Genomic DNA, 16917 nt, shown 5'->3' on the forward strand with positions numbered 1-16917 from the left:
TATTGACACCCCTGCAATTCTGTCAGATAATACTAAGTTTCTTCCTGAAAATGATTGCAAACACAAATTCTTTGGTATTATTATCTTCATTTAATTTGTCTTCAATGAAAAAACACAAAAAGAATTGTCCTAAAGCCAAATTGGATATAATTCCACACCCAACATAAAAAAGAGGGTGGACAAAAGTATTGGCACTGTTCGAAAAATCATGTGATGCTTCTCTAATTTGTGCAATTAACAGCACCTGTAACTTACCTGTGGCACCTAACAGGTGTTGGCAATAACTAAATCACACTTGCAGCCAGTTGACATGGATTAAAGTTGACTCAACCTCTGTCCTTGTGTGTACCACATTGAGTGTCTACCGTGCACAGTGTCATCAAGAAGTTTAAAGCCCATGGCACTGTGGCTAACCTCCCTAGATGTGGATGGAAAAGAAAAATTGACGAGATTTCAATGCAAGATTGTGCGGATGTTGGATAAAGAACCTCGACTAACATCCAAACAAGTTCAAGCTGCCCTGCAGTCCGAGAGTACAACAGTGTCAACCCATACTATCCGTCAACGTCTGAATGAAAAGGGACTGTATAGTAGGAGACCCAGGAAGACCCCACTTCTTACCCCGAGACATAAAAAAGCCAGGCTGGAGTTTGCCAAAACTTACCTCAAAAAGCCTAAAACGTTTTAGAAGAATGTTCTCTGGTCAGATGAGACAAAAGTAGAGCTTTTTTTGGCAAAGGCATCAACATAGAGTTTACAGGAGAAAAAAAGAGGCATTCAAAGAAAAGAACACGGTCCCTACAGTCAAACATGGTGGAGGTTCCCTGATGTTTTGGGGTTGCTTTGCTGCCTCTGGCACTGGAATGCTTGACCGTGTGCATGGCATTATGAAGTCTGAAGACTACCAACAAATTTTGCAGCATAATGTAGGGCCCAGTGTGAGAAAGCTGGGTCTCCCTCAGAGGTCATGGGTCTTCCAGCAGGACAATGACCCAAAACACACTTCAAAAAGCACTAGAAAATGGTTTGAGAGAAAGCACTGGAGACTTCTAAGGTGGCCAGCAATGAGTCCAGACCTGAATCCCATAGAACACCTGTGGAGAGATCTAAAAATGGCAGTTTGGAAAAGGCACCCTTCAAATATCAGGGACCTGGAGCAGTTTGCCAAAGAAGAATGGTCTAAAATTCCAGCAGAGCATTGTAAGAAACTCATTGATGGTTACTGGAAGCGGTTGGTCGCAGTTATTTTGGCTAAAGGTTGTGCAACCAAGTATTAGGCTGAGGGCGCCAATACTTTTGTCTGGCCCATTTTGGGAGTTTTGTGTAAATGATCAATGTTTTGCTTTTTGCTTCATTCTCTTTTGTGTTTTTTCATTTAAGACAAATTAAATGAAGATAATAATACCAAAGAATTTGTGATTGCAATCATTTTCTGGAAAAAACTGAGTATTATCTGACAGAATTGCAGGGGTGTCAATACTTTTGGACACAACTGTAGATCCTTCTCTCTCAGACATCAGCTACTGGCCAGTAGGGAAATTATCAGACATGGTAACATTTATCTAACGTGTATGGCTATTATTGCTATCAAGTGATGAGACTGCCAATGATGCTGTTAGGCTTACCAGGTGATGTAGATTCAAGAAGCCTCAGATCAGAATAGACACAGGGACGCATGGCGCTAGCATAGCAGGCTGGAAGGCATGTGGAATTTTTGTGGTCCCTTATAACAGGCTATGCTGGATGTCAAGCAAACAAGTGAGGCTGGACATACCAGAAGCCACAGAACCAGTAAGGCAGAAAGAGTGGAAAACAGCAGGTCTGTAGTAGAACTCAGATGGAGGTAGCAAAATGCACAACAGATTGTAGCGCAATGTGATCAGTCTCTAATAACAGTTTGTGATGCCTATTCCAAATGAAGGGTTAAGCAGCAGGTGCAAGTTAAAAAATTCGCAGAAGATGGAAACGTAAAGTGAACAGATTTTCATAATAGTTTGTGGTTCTTATAGCAGATGATGAGTTAACCAGCAGGTCACAGAAATAGCAGGTGCAAGTTATGAAATTCACAGTAGAAAGTAATTCCATAGCAAAAGACTCTAATTGAACAGATTTTGATGCCTACAGCATTTAACCTCTGATGTATAGAAGAAGCAGATACAAATAGTAGAAATCACAGGAGTCTGAAGAGATGATAGCAATAGAAGAAAGTGCATGGTGGAAATTTCCAAAGAAGCAGCAACTGAAAACATTAAGGTCTCAATTATCAGACATCGAGGTGTATCAGAGTGGGCCTTAAAAAACTTGGATGATTAACCTATTTACGACCTTGGAGATATCCATACGTCCAGGTCGACTAGGACATTGGACATATGGACATGTCCTAGCAATTTTTTGCTAATAGAGGCTGTGTGTGTGCGATCAACGCTGTGTCAGCTGATTTGGACAAATGACACCCGGCTCTCAGTGCCAGGAGTGGTGCCCGCAATGCTACTGGCACTTTAACTCCCTAATTGCTGCAATCGCTGTGATTGCAACATTAAGGCCACATGCACACATTCAGTATTTGGTGAGTTTTTTACCCCAGTATCTGTAAGCCAAAACCAGGAGTGGGTGAAAAGTGAAGATGTGGTGCAAATGTTTCTATTATGCTTTTCCTCTGAACGTTCCAATCCTGGTTTTGGCTTACAAATATTGGGGTAAAAAAACTCACCAAATACTCAATGTGTGCACATGGCCTTAGTGAGCAGACAGAGGGAAGAAACCCCTCTTCCCTTGGATTGGAGACACCACGACATCATCGCGGGTCCTAATCGTTGCCATAGTGACCCAATGTCATCATGACGACATCCGGGTCACCAGGCACTAGCAAGTTAGTTAGATCATACGCAGTGCATGATCTAACTAAAGGCCCCGTCGCACATAAAGAGGCACCAGCGATCCCGACAATGATACGACCTTGTCAGGATCGCTGGTGCCTCGCTACATGATCGCTGGTGAGCTGCCAAACAGGCAGATTTCACCAGCGATCAGGACCAGCGAGGATGCAGGTATCCAAAGGTAAATATCAGGTAACTAAGCGAGCGCGTTGCGTAGTTACCCGCTGTGTACCTTGGATACCTGCGTGCTCACGTTGGACGCTGGTATCCAAGGTAAATATCAGGTAACTAAGCGTGCGTGGCACTTAGTTACCCGCTGTGTACCTTGGATACCAGCTCTCAGCGCGAGCTCACAGGTATCTAAGGTACACAGTGGGTAACTAAGCGACACACGCGCTTAGTTACCCGATATTTACCTTGGATACCAGCTCCCCGCGTCTGCTTACAGCGCTGGGAGCTCGCTGATCATTGCTCTCCCGCTGCCACATGCAGCGATGCGTGCTGGCCAGCGGGAGACCAACGATCAAAAAACGGCCCAGGACATTCCTGCATGATCAGCGATACCCAGCGGGGTGGGGCGATTGCTGATGCGTGTCACACACAGCGATATTGCTGGTGAGATCGCTGATGCATCACAAAATCAGCGATCTCACTATATGTGACGGGGCCTTTACTTGTGTCTGGAGGGTTGACAAGCTAAAAGATATAGCAATGCTCCTGCATTGCTATACCTTATAACTGCGATCAGACTGTAGAAAGTGAAAGTCCCATAGTGGTACTAAGTTAAAAAGCAAAAAAATGGGAATAAAGTTGGAAAAAATTTTTAAAAAAATGAAATAATAATATACTTACATACTATATATATATATATATATATATATATATATATATATATATATATTGATTGCACCCATAAATAAATATTAGTATTAAAAAAACTATAAAAGTACACATATTTGGTATTGCCGCGTTTGGAACAACAAACCCTACAAAATTGTCCCACTACTAGTGTTGAGCGATATCGTTCGATACCCAAAAATATCGTATCGGATGGTATCGCCCGATACGAAAAAAATATCGGGTATCGCCGATTCCGATACCAGAAGTCCCATTCAAGTCAATGGGACTTCTGGTATCGGAATTAAAAAAAGCCCTTTATTTCCTTGTTGGCTAATTCTACATAATTGAAAACAAATAAGAATCATGTAGAATGTATTGTGGGAGGTAGAGGAGACATTAAAGGCATAGTGGTTAATTCAAATCACATGGCATAGCATTAATTCCAATTTTTATTTTCAAGACGTTTGGAGTTAAAAAGATATTGACTATGTTAACTTTTTTATATTTAGTCAGATATGTATGTTTCACAACTTCCATGCTCTTCACCTTCTTTTGTACTTCTCCCACACTTTCTCCTTCATGATCCGCAGCAGTAGCATTTTTTCATCAACTTTTTCTTCACCTTATTCATCTTCTTCTTCTTCACCTTCTTCCCATTAATTTTTTTTTTCCATTCTTCATATTCTTCTTATTCAGCTATTATTAATTTTCATATGCTATTTCTTCATCTTCTTCCTATTCTTCTTTTTCTTCATTTTCTTATGGTGACAGGCATTCCTGTAGTACTTATCTATAAAAGTTATAAGATTACACCTTACGTTCTGCCTGTCACAAAAGATTTACAACAGGATTTGTCCGCGTTCAGTTTGGCCTGCAGCAGCAGGCATTTTCCAGAGGCACCACGAGGAGGAACGGACTCACCCCCATTTACTGCTTAGTCTTCTTCTGCTTATAATTTTGATATCTTCTATGCTGATTTTTAGTCTTATGCTTAATGTTCTTCTGCTTTCTATTCTTCTGCTTTTGCTTCTTCTGCTTCTTGTTCTTCTGTCTTTTGTTCTGTATTTTGGTGGTTGTCTTCATGTTCTTTGTCCTCTTGGTCATATTATTTAGGGTCATATTTCTGGTCTTCTTTGGTGTGGTCTTCAGGGTCGTCGTCATCAGGGTCATCATCATGGAGAACAATAAGGATTACCAAAGACAATTTCAAAAAGCTAGATCTTGGAAATGTAGCAGAAGGTACAAGAAGGCTGAGAAACTGGCGAGAACCAGCTGACAGTACTGGAACCCGTAGTGGCAGCAGAAGGAACAAGAGCCAATGGCACTACTGAGGAACAGCTGACGGTACTGGACCCCGGTTACTAAGCAGAAGGTACCTGTGCTAAAAAGCACTACCAAAGACCAGCTGACGGTGCTGGACTTCGGATACCGAGATGGAGGCACCTAGGCCAAAGGCTCTGGCGAGAACCAGCTGACAGTGCTGGCACCCGGATGGGTAGCAGAAGGAACAAGAGCCAATGGCACTACCGAGGACCAACTGACGGTGCTGGACCACGGTAACTAAGCAGAAGGTACCTGTGCTAAAAAGTACTACCAAGGACCAGCTGACATTGCTGGACCTCGGATACCGAGATGGAGGCACCTAGGCCAAAGGCTCTGGCGAGAACCAGCTGACAGTGCTGGCACCCGGATGGGTAGCAGAAGGTACCCATCCATAGCAAAGTAGCCAGGCCGCAAGCCGGCCGCAGTTACCAAAACCCACAGTCCTACAGGGGGTCCATGTCCCATTGGCACTACGGATCCAGCCTTCAGTGCCAGATCCCGCCGTCCACATAGGAGTAAGCTAAACTGCAGGCACCGTAGAGTCGGCTAACCCGGCCGCAAGACGACAGGACAACGGATTGGTGGCAAAGTGACCTTGACACTACCCGGAAACAGCTGGCGTGCTGAAAACAGGCTGGGCAACAGGGAGTACCCGTGCCAAAGACACTGCCAAGAACCAGCTGACGGTGCTGGAACCCAGATGGGTAGCAAAAGCTACAAGAGCCAATGGCACTACCAAGGAACAGCTGACGGTGCTGGACCACGGTTACTAGGCAGGAGATACCTGTGCTAGAAAGCACTACCAAGGACCTGCTGACGTTGCTGGACCTCGGATACCGAGATGGAGGTACCTAGACCAAAGGCTCTGTCGAGAACCAGCTGACAGTGCTGGCACCCGGATGGGTAGCAGAAGGTACCCATCCAAAGGAAAGTAGCCAGGCCGCAAGCCGGCCACAGTTACCGAAACCCACAGTCCTACAGGGGGTCCATGTCCCATTGGCACTACGAATCCAGCCTTCAGTGCCAGATCCCATAGTCCACATAGGAGTCACCTAAACTGCAGGCACCGTAGAGTCGGCTAACCCAGCCGCAAGACGACAGGACAACGGATTGGTGGCAAAGTGACCTTGACACTACCCGGAAACAGCTGGCGTGCTGAAAACAGGCTGGGCAACAGGGAGTACCCATGCCAAAGACACTGCTGAAAACCAGCTGACGGTGCTGGAACCCAGATGGGTAGCAAAAGCTACAAGAGCCAATGGCACTACCGAGGAACAGCTGACGGTGCTGGACCACGGTTACTAGGCAGGAGGTACCTGTGCTAGAAAGCACTACCAAGGACCTGCTGACGTTGCTGGACCTCGGATACCGAGATGGAGGCACCCAGGCCAAAGGCTCTGGCGAGAAAAAGCTGACAGTGCTGGCACCCGGATGGGTAGCAGAAGGTACCCATCCAAAGCAAAGTAGCCAGGCCGCAAGCTGACCGCAGTTACCGAAGCCCACAGTCCTACAGGGGGTCCATGTCCCATTGACACTACGGATCCAGCCTTCAGTGCCAGATCCCGCTGTCCACATAGGAGTCACCTAAACTGCAGGCACCGTAGAGTCGGCTAACCCGGCCGCAAGACGACAGGACAACGGATTGGTGGCAAAGTGACCTTGACACTACCCGGAAACAGCTGGCGTGCTGGAACCAGGCTGGGCAGGAGGGAGTACCCGTGCCAACGAAACTTTTGAGCAGCAACTGGTGATGTTGGAGCCCAGGGACAATCATGGTGTAGGCCGAGGCCTACTTGGTGGCAGTATTATATAGGTTGTAGACTACAACAGACTGTCAACGTGCTCCAATTAGGCATCTGTCTCCACTCTGTTTCCAGGATTTCACCTGACCACCAACACCGCCAGTTTATGCGTACAGTAGCCGTCTGCCCAATCTACACGTGTTCCTGTGTTACTGGGGTTCTGTAATGTCAGCAGATCCCCTGATGTGTGTCTGGCAATGTCTCCTGCTCTGTCCACATTCCCACCACTTGTAGTGGGAAGGTGGACAGCGCGGGAGACAGTGCCGGACACACATTGGGGGATCAGCTCACATAACAGAACACCAGGAACACAGGAACAAGTGTGGAATGCGTGGCAACTGTGAGCAGGAACTGGCGGTGTTGGAGGTCAGGGGAAATACTAGAGACAGAGTGGAGACAGAGGCCAAATCAGAGAATGTTTAAATCAGAAGTAGTTACAATTTGGAGGCAGCAGCAGTTTGCCCTCCACACAGCAGGGGATCAGCTGACGTTACTGACCCCCACTTTCACATGAACGAGTGTTTTTTTCTGTGTGGACAGCACTTCCGAGCACCAACTGGCGTTGTTGGAGCCCAAGGACAATTATGGTGTAGGCTGAGGCCTACTAGGAGCCAGGTGTAAATCGGAGGTATTTTGACTTTGGAGGGAGCAGGACACTTTGCCATACACACAGCAGGGGATCAGCTGACGTTACCGAACCCCACTTTCACATGAACAAGTGTTTTTTTTCTGTGTGGACAGCACTTCCGAGCACCAACTGGCGGTGTTGGAGCCCAGGGACAATCATGGTGTAGGTTGAGGCCTACTTGGAGGCAGTTTAAGATAAGACGTTGGTTGAATTTGGAGGCAGCAGGAGAGTTTGCCGTACACGCAGCAGGGGATCAGCTAACGTTACCGAACCCCACTTACACATGAACAAGTGTTTTTTCTGTGTGGACAGCACCTCTGAGCACCAACTGGCGGTGTCGGAGCCCAGGGAAAATCAGGTAGTAGGCTGAGGCCAACTTGGAGCCAGGTGTAAATCTGAGGTTGTTTGACTGTGGAGGGAGCAGGACACTTTGCCATACACACAGCAGGGGATCAGCTGACGTTACCAAACCCCACTTACACATGAACAAGTGTTTTTTCTGTGTAGACAGCACTTCCGAGCACCAACTGGCGGTGTGGGAACCCAGGGAAAATCAGGTAGTAGGCCGAGGCCAACTTGGAGCCAGGTGTAAATCTGAGGTTGTTTGACTGTGGAGGGAGCAGGACACTTTGCCATACACACAGCAGGGGATCAGCTGACGTTACCAAACCCCACTTACACATGAACAAGTGTTTTTTCTGTGCATACAGCACTTCTGAGCACCAACTGGCGTGTTGGAGCCCAGAGAAAATCAGGTAGTAGGCTGAGGCCTACTTGGTGGCAGTTTTAGATTGTTTGTAGACTACTACTAACAGGGCAAGACAAGTAGTCTGTCACCATCTGACGGAAACGTTGCCTCCTGCTGACTGGAGCCGTCTGTGATGGTGTAGCCGTTTGTGGCGGTCCCACAAAACTTTTCCACATTTGGGCCATACTGGCCTTGCCTTGTCCTGTGGCACTGTCTCTGCTACCTCTTTGTGCAGAGCTTCCTCCACTGCCTAAACCCACGTGGCTGCTTTGAAAAGCACTACCAGCAACACTTGCGGGGGGAATGGAGAACATGATGGCCTGCACAAGTGTTTCTTGGTACTCCCGCATTTTACGCTCCCGGTTCAACGGTGGTATGAGGCTTTGTAAGTTGTCCCGGTAGCGAGGATCTAGGAGGGTGTACACCCAATAATCAGACGTGTGGAGAATGTTGGCGATGCGGCGGTAATTTAACAAGCGCTGCCGCATGAAATCAACCATGTGCTGCAGACTGCCAACTGGACCGGAAACGCTGTCCCCAGCTTGAGGCAGCATCTCAGCCTGCTCATCATCACCCCACCCTCGCTGTACACACTGACTACTAGAGCCTTGTGTACCTCCCTCCTCTGGAGAGATGTGTTCCTCCTTCTCCATTGACTCCTCGTCATCCTCCTCACTAAGTGTCCCCTGCCTGGGCCTTTGTGTGGAAGCACGTTGCGCAGACCTTGCCAGAAGCAGATGGCATTTCTGACTCCTCATCCTCGACCTCTTCAAAAACCTCCTCACTTAGTGCTTGTAAGGTTTTTTGAAGCAGACAGAAAAGGGGGACAGTCATGCTGACTAGTGCATCATCTGCACTGGCCATCCGCATGGAGTCATCGAAAGCACGCAAAACTTGGCAGATGACCCTCATAGTGGCCCACTCAGTGGTGGTGAAGTGTGTCCGGCGCACAGTGCGACTTGTTTGCGCCTGATGCAGCTGGTACTCCATTACTGCTGCCTGCTGCTCACACAACCGCTCCAACATATGTAACGTTGAATTCCACCTGGTGGGGAGGTCACATATGATGCAATGTTCTGGCAGGCGGAATCGGCGTTGCAGAGATGCAATGCGTGATCTTGCCATGCTGGAACGCCGCAAGTGAGCACACTCTAGGCGAACCTTGTGCAGCAGTGCATCAAGATCCGGATAGTCCCTCAGAAAGCTCTGCACGACCAAATTGAGCACGTGTGCCAGACATGGTATGTGAGTGAGGTTGCCTAGGCCCAGAGCTGCAACTAGATTTCGGCCATTATCACTCACTACCAATCCTGGCTGGAGATTCACTGGCACAAACCACACATCGCTCTCCTGCTTGATGGCATTCCAGAGCTCCTGTGCTGTGTGGCTCCGATTCCCCAAAGAATTTAATTTAAGGATGGCCTGTTGACGTTTGGCCACACCTGTGCTCATATCTGGCCTCACAGGCTCATGCAGTGCTGATTCTGAGGAACTAGAGTAGGAGGAGGACTCAATATGTACAGACTGCATTCCTGCAATCCTTGGAGTTGGCAGAATACGTACAGAGCCACTCTCCAGATCTGTACCCGGCTCCACAACATTGACCCAATGGGCAGTGAGGGAAAGGTATCATCCCTGTCCATGGCTACTGGTCCACGCATCGGTGGTCAGGTGGACCTTGCTACTGACGGCGTTTAGTAGCGCATTTTTAATTTTTCCCTCCACATGCTTTTGCAGGGCAGAGACGGCTTGCCTGCTGAAATAAAAGCTGCTGGGCACATTGTATTGTGGAACTGCCAATGACATCAAGTTCCGGAAGGTGTCAGTCTCCAACAGCCTCAATGACAGCATCTCAAGGGCCAGTAGTTTGGCAATGCCGGCATTCAGAGCCAGTGCTCGGGGATGGTTTGCCAAGTATGGCTGCTTTTTCTCCCATGCTTGAGCTACCCACTGCTGGTGAGTGGCCTGGGAGTGTGCTGATGACTGAGAACGTGGTTCAGTGGGTGGAATTTCACTGGGTCTCTGGACAACAGTGGCAGAGGTTCTTCCATGGCATTCCAGTGAGGAAGCCAAACCAGCTGTGTGTGAGCTGGATAAAGAGGCCCCAACACGAGCTGAAGAGGTGGTAGGTGCTGCTGAAGGTTGGCCTACATCTTCAGTGTGTCTGTGTAACTCCACCTCGTGCTTGGTACGCACATGTTTCCACATATTTGTGGTATTGAGGTTGCTCACATTTTTCACTCGTTTAACTTTCTGATGACACAGCTTGCATTTGACAAAGCAAATGTCATCTGCAACTGTGTCAAAAAAAGACCACGCACTGCAAGTCCTGGGAGTGCCCGTTTTGTGTTTTGGAAGAGGATTGCTCCTCACGGGTGCCAAAGTGGAGGCTACAGGCAACCAAGTCTGCCCCCGCCCTCTCCCTCCTGTTTTGGCCGTTCAGGGAATCTCTTCCTCAGAGCTGCTCCCACCACCTTCCTGTGGCTGACGCATGATGGGTCAAGGACCACACCATCTCCACTCCCCTCTTCAAGCACCGGCTGGTCCTGGGTTGTCTTGCCAGCACCGTACGCACCAGAAATTGGCAACTGAGTCTCATCATCATCAGATGAGTACTGAGGTTTGATGACAATAGGCACTGGCCCACCTGCCTATTAAGATTCAGAGGGACAAAGCAGTTGCGCATCACTGCATACTCCCTCTTCTTCACGCTCTAGAATGCTGCTTGGCTGGCCACCTCTTTCCAAGCCAACAGATTCTGAGAACAGACGTAAAGATTGAGATGGCTCCTGTCCAGGGCTCTCAGACTGCCTGGGCAATTTGGCAGGTGGTGAAGAGACAGATGGTTGCTCTTCAGTGCTCTGGCCCTGAGAGGATGCGGAAGTCATTGAAGTGGAAGCGTTAGCTGCCATCCATCCAACAATGGCTTCAATTTGTTCATCACGCAGCAGTGGGGTACGACGAGGTCCTACAAAGCTGCGCACGAAGGACTGTTGCCTGGTAAAAGTGGGGGATGCCGGGTCACTGGTGGCCACAGCATGTCTGCCACCTTACGTCCTCTCCCTGCTGAATCCCCCTGTACTCTCCCTGCTGAAACTCCACGGCCACGACCTCGTGCTTTACTCCCTGCCTTCTTCATCTTGGCAGACTGATAAAGATAGGCAGAAAAGTAAAAAAGGGGGGGCTTAGTGTTCTTATTCCTGAACACTTGCTAACCAGTATAGAAACACTAATTTTGCTAAGAGTGTGTGTACTACACTTTAATATGATCTAATGTGGCCTACACAACTCTAAAGTGGAGTGTTTGGTGAACTTTATTTCCTTTTTTTGGGGGGGGGGAAATAAAAGGATGTGACCAAAGTTTGAAAGCTATAGTATCACAAACTTTTTGGAGCGATTACAATGCAGGAAGCTAACCTACAATGCAATTGATGAGGCTCCAAAAAATAGGGTGATACTAGTCTGGCTGGCCCTGAAGGGCACAAGCCAGCAAAAAGGCTCCTCTATCTAATCCTATATAGTGTTTGCAACCAACCAATGACAATGGATGCGGATGGAAGCACACTAATATAGGAGCAAAAATCTGGACAAATTTGCTGCAAAAAAAGGACTATGTATGAGGCAGTGATGCACGCTGAGCGGACTACAACCAGCGGTGGCTGCAGAACACACTGCAACGTGAGCTGCAGTCACACACAGAGAGACCTATCAGACAGCCAAAAACAGTGCAGAGAATTGGGCTATAGCACTGAAAGGCTGCTGAAAGGCTCCACTGTCCACTCCTTTAGTGTTTGCAATCAACGTATATGGATACGTATGGAAGCACACTATACAGGAGAAAAAAAAGCAGCAATAAAAGAAAAATGTGTATGAGGCAGAGACACACGCTGGGCGGCCTACAAGCAGACGTGCCTGCAGGACACACTACGCAGCGTGGGTCTGCACTCACACAGCCCTTGCAGACAGCAATTAAAACAGTGCTGCTGGGCTAAAAAAATGCTACAGTGGTGGATTATGTAGCCTGGGTAGAGCAATAGATATGTTTGATGATCGCTATTTCTAACTGTCCCTCACAGTCTTCAACAACAGCCTTGTCCCTATCTGAATTCACAGCAGAGTGACCAGAAATGGTGGCTGCAGCGGTTTTTATAGTGCAAAATGACATCATTTCAGCAGCCAATCACAGCCTTGCCAGTAGTTAACATGCCTACATGCCTAACAGGATGTGCCCACACTTCTGAGGATCCCCATTGGCTGAATCAAATCGAGCGGGCTCCTAGCATTATGGGAACTTCCGATTCCGGTATTCGATATGAAAAAAGTATCGGAACTAAGTATCAGAATTCCGATACAGCTAATATCGGCCGATACCCGATACTTGCGGTATCGGAATGCTCAACACTACCCACTACTTAACCCAGCTCTATCAGCCAAAAAATAAAAATGTTATAGCTCTAAGGCTATGTGCACATGCTGTGGATTCTGCTGCGGATCCGCTGTGGATTTGGCCTCTGCGGATCCGCAGCAGTTCTGCAGACAATGTACAGTACAATGTAAGTCTATGTGATTCACATTCAGCTGTGCACATGCGGATTTTCAACTGCGGAAAAGCTGCTGTTTTGAATCCGCAGAAAGAATTGACATGTCAATTCTTTCTGCGGATTCCGCTGCGGTTTGCCACCTATTGCATTGTCCAGGTGTCAAACCATAGGGGAAAACCGCTAGCCAATCCGCAGGTAAAACCGCAGGTCATTTTAGCTGCAGTTTTACCTGCTGATCCGCAGATACAAATCCACGGGTGAATCCGCAGCGTGTGCATATAGCCTCAGAATAAAGCGATGCAAAAATAATTATTTTTTCTAGAAAACTGTTTTTATTGTGTAAAAGCTGCAGAACATAAAAAACTATGTAAAGGGGGTATCCCTGTAATCATACTGACCCGAAGAATAAAGCTGCCTTATCAATTTTACCACACACGGAACGGCATGAAACAAAAAACAGTTCCTGAATTGCTGGTTTTTGTTTATTCTGCCTCTCAAAACTCAGAATAGAAAGCAATCAAAAAACATGATGAGCCTGAAAATGGTACCAAAAAAACATCAACTCGCCCCGCAAAAAACATACCCTTACATGACTTTATTAGCAGAAATATGGAAAAAATATGGCTCTCAAAATGAAAGTGTTTTTTAGTGTGTGACAGCACGTAAACAAACAAACAAAAACAGATATAAATCTGATATCACTGCAATTGCACCGACCCGAAGAATAAAGTTGTCTTATCACTCATACCACACGAGGAGCAGCGTAAAAAATAAGTAGAACCAATTCTTCACCTGCTGTTGATTTTTTTCATTCTGCCTCCCAAAGATAGCAGAATTGCTTGGGTTACATTTATCCTGCGCTCTATGCTGAGCACTCACACCGAGGATTCCGTGTAAATCTCTGTAATAAGTGATTCAGATTGAACCCCTGGTGGAAGATTCCCTATAATGAGGCAGATGGAGACACTGTGGATGCTGTCTGACCTGTGATCTAGCAGTGTCCGTCTTTTTAGTAGCAGTGCATAAAAGTGCAATCTGCCAGTTTTGTGCACCTCTGAAAAAAGGACACCAGTGAACAAAGGCCAGACAGAGCCCAGAGTTATTCTGCAGCATTATAGTGAATGGATCACTTGGGGGTTTCATCTGAACTTTATCACTCGGAGATTTAAAAGGAAATCCCAATGTAAGTATCCAGCATAGAGCGCCGGATAAATGTGATACCAAAGGTTATGTAAAATGTTCCAAATAAAAGCTTCAACTCAATCCATAAAAAGCAAGCCCCACTCAGGGCAGTCATTTGTTAACGGAAATACTGGTAGCACAAAGGCTGCTGAAAAGTTAAATAGCCCTCGCTCAACAAAAGAAATTCAGCAAATTCTTTGCTCCCAAATCCAAATGTCCTCCATTCTTCTGAGACCCACAGTGTGCCTAAACCACATTTAGCGTCCACATGTTTGGCATTTCTGTATCGTTGAGAGTCCGTCTAATTTACATGTGCATGAGCTGGGCGCAATGTACAGGCACCACAACGTACTGACCACTACAATATACTGGTCACTACAACAGCAGTTTGCAATTTTCACTCTGCAACATCCAATTCTGGTTGTTTCTGGAAAACACCCATGAAGTCAAAATCGTCACGAAACCTGTAGATAAATTCCCAATGGGGTATAATCTCAATCTTGCACTAAGGGGCTCTGTACATGGAGTCTGCAAACTACAGGGTGGGCTATTTATATGGATATACCTAAATAAAATGGGAATGGTTGGTGATATCAACTTGTATGTGGCACATTAGTATATGGGAAAGTGGAAACTTTTCAAGATGGGTGGTGACCATGATGGCCATTTTGGATCCGTTATTTTTTTCAATGGGTCATGTGACACATTAAACTTATTGAGAATTTCACAAGAAATGGTGTTCTTGGTTTTAACATAACTTTATTCTTTCATGAATTATTTACAAGTTTATGACCACTTATAAAATGTGTTCAAAGTGCTGCCCATTGTGTTGGATTGTCAATGCAACCCTCTTGTCCCACTCTTGACAAACTGATATCAACACCGCGAAGAAAATTTTGTAAATTTTGTTGGAAAAATTAGAAATTGCTGTTTCATTTTTAACATTTATAACTTCCTAACAAAAAAAGTTTCAAAAATGTTGCTATTGTAAAGTCGACAAGTGGTAAATGTTATTTATTAACTATTTTGTGTGACCTAACTCTGATTTAAGGGCATAAAAATAAAAATTTGAGAATTGCAAAATGTTCAAAATTTTTGCCAAATTTTAATATTTTCACAAATAAACGCAAGTTATATTGAATAAATTTCACCACTATCATCATCACAATTTCAGAATCAATGGGATCCGTTGAAGGGTTCCAGAGTTATCACTTCCTAAAGTGACAGTGGTGAAAATTGTTAAATTTGGACTGGTCATGAAGGTGCAAACAGCCTTGGGGCTGAAGAAGTAACTTAAGGCCCAATGTGGAACATAACAAAGGACAGTGGCCATGTAGTGAATAGTAAGGGTTTTTCCAGTCTGAGACTGAAAAACCACCAGACTACTGAAATTAAGCATAATAAAAATCCCTTTCCTCTAGTTTTTTACTAATCCACTTACATCACATTTCCCTTTCAACAATTCTCCTCCAACAGAGTCGGTATCAGGCATTAACATTTCCACAGATAAAGAAGGTGAGGCTTTTGTACTCGGAGAATCCTTGACATTCACTTGCTCCATCCAGCGTGGCACTCCTATCTCTATTTTCTGGCTGCACAATCACTCTGTGGTGAAACAAAGTTCTGAGCTCTATCAACTTCAAGACAATGGGAAAGTTTTGTACATACATTCCCTTCAACACTACCATAAAGGAACATACCAGTGTAATGCCAAAAATGAACTATCAGACAATAATACTTTCTCTGTGCTCCGTGAAATTCGAAACATCAATGTCTCAGAGTTGAGTGCTGATGGTAAGAGTGGTCATGAGTAATATAATGTTAATATATAATATCTACTATATAATCATCTAATTCTGTCTGTCTGTAACGGAAATCACGTGTCGCTGATTGGTCGCGCTTGGCCGGCAGTGACAGGTCAGGGACAGGCGTAGTCCGGCCACGAATTGGCGCAAAATTAGAATGATGCACGCCACGGCTACCGTTGGGAGATCTGCGGCGCTAGCTTATCTACAGCATTCTGTAATGCTGTAGATAAGCCCCAATGAAACCTTAAGGATAAGAAAAAAGATTTAGACTATACTCACCCCGGCGTTCGGTCCGGTCCAATGGGTGTCGCCATCCCGTCCGGCGCCTCCCATTTTCATATGATGACATCCTCCTCCTTGCTTCTCCCTCAGCTCCTGCGCATGCGTACTTTATCGGCCCTGTTGAGGGCAGAGCAGAGTACTGCAGTGCGCAGGTGCCGGACCTCTCTGACCTTTCCCGGTGCCTGCGCACTGCAGAACTTTACTCTGCCCTCAACAGGGCAGATAAAGTATGCGTGCAGGAGCCAATGGAGAAGCAAGGAGGATGACATCATCGTATGAAGATGGGAGGTGTCAGACCAGACCGCGACACCGCCCCCGCTCCCCAGTGAGTATAATCTAACGTGCTTTTCTTATTTTTCAGGTTTCATCGGGGGCTTATCTACAGCATTACAGAATGCTGTAGATAAGCCCCTGATGGTGGTGGCCCCAGCTTATGGGGCAAAAATGGGGTGACAGCTTCCCTTTAAATAAACTACATACATATTCTAGAATACCCGATGCGCTGGAATCAGACCACCATCAAGTATAATATAATGTTCTTTCATGTTGTCTCTTTTTATGTGCTTCACTTAGAATCATAGAATCATAGAACGTTAGAGTTGGAAGGGACCTCTAGGGTCATCGTTTCCAACCCCCTGCTCAATGCAGGATTCACTAAACTATCTCAGACAGATGTCTGTCTGGCCTCTATTTGAAGACTACCAGTAAAGCAGAACTCCCCATGTCTCGTGGCAGACTAATCCACTCATTGATCACCTTCACTGTCAAAAAGTTTTTTCTAATATCTAAGGCTGGTTTCACATTTGCGTTTTTTAGCGCTGGAAAAAAACGCTAACCTGCGCATGCGTTTTTTCCCCTATCTTTAACATGGGTGCGCATACTTGCGC

General features: G+C 46.2%; 1 protein-coding gene across 1 annotated transcript in view; it reads left to right on the forward strand.

The window, feature by feature from the left end:
* Window positions 1-16917, forward strand: part of LOC141082911 (Fc receptor-like protein 5) — a 114125-nt gene that overhangs the window by 79631 nt on the left and 17577 nt on the right. Inside the window, exon 9 of the mRNA XM_073566961.1 lies at window positions 15417-15734. Within this exon, the coding sequence (XP_073423062.1) occupies window positions 15417-15734 (318 nt within the window). The remainder of the gene's footprint in view (window positions 1-15416; window positions 15735-16917) is intronic.

The sequence above is a fragment of the Dendrobates tinctorius genome, unplaced genomic scaffold, assembly GCF_039654945.1.
Source record: "Dendrobates tinctorius isolate UK_male_01 unplaced genomic scaffold, ASM3965494v1 ptg000019l, whole genome shotgun sequence".
NCBI classification, from domain to species: domain Eukaryota; kingdom Metazoa; phylum Chordata; class Amphibia; order Anura; family Dendrobatidae; genus Dendrobates; species Dendrobates tinctorius.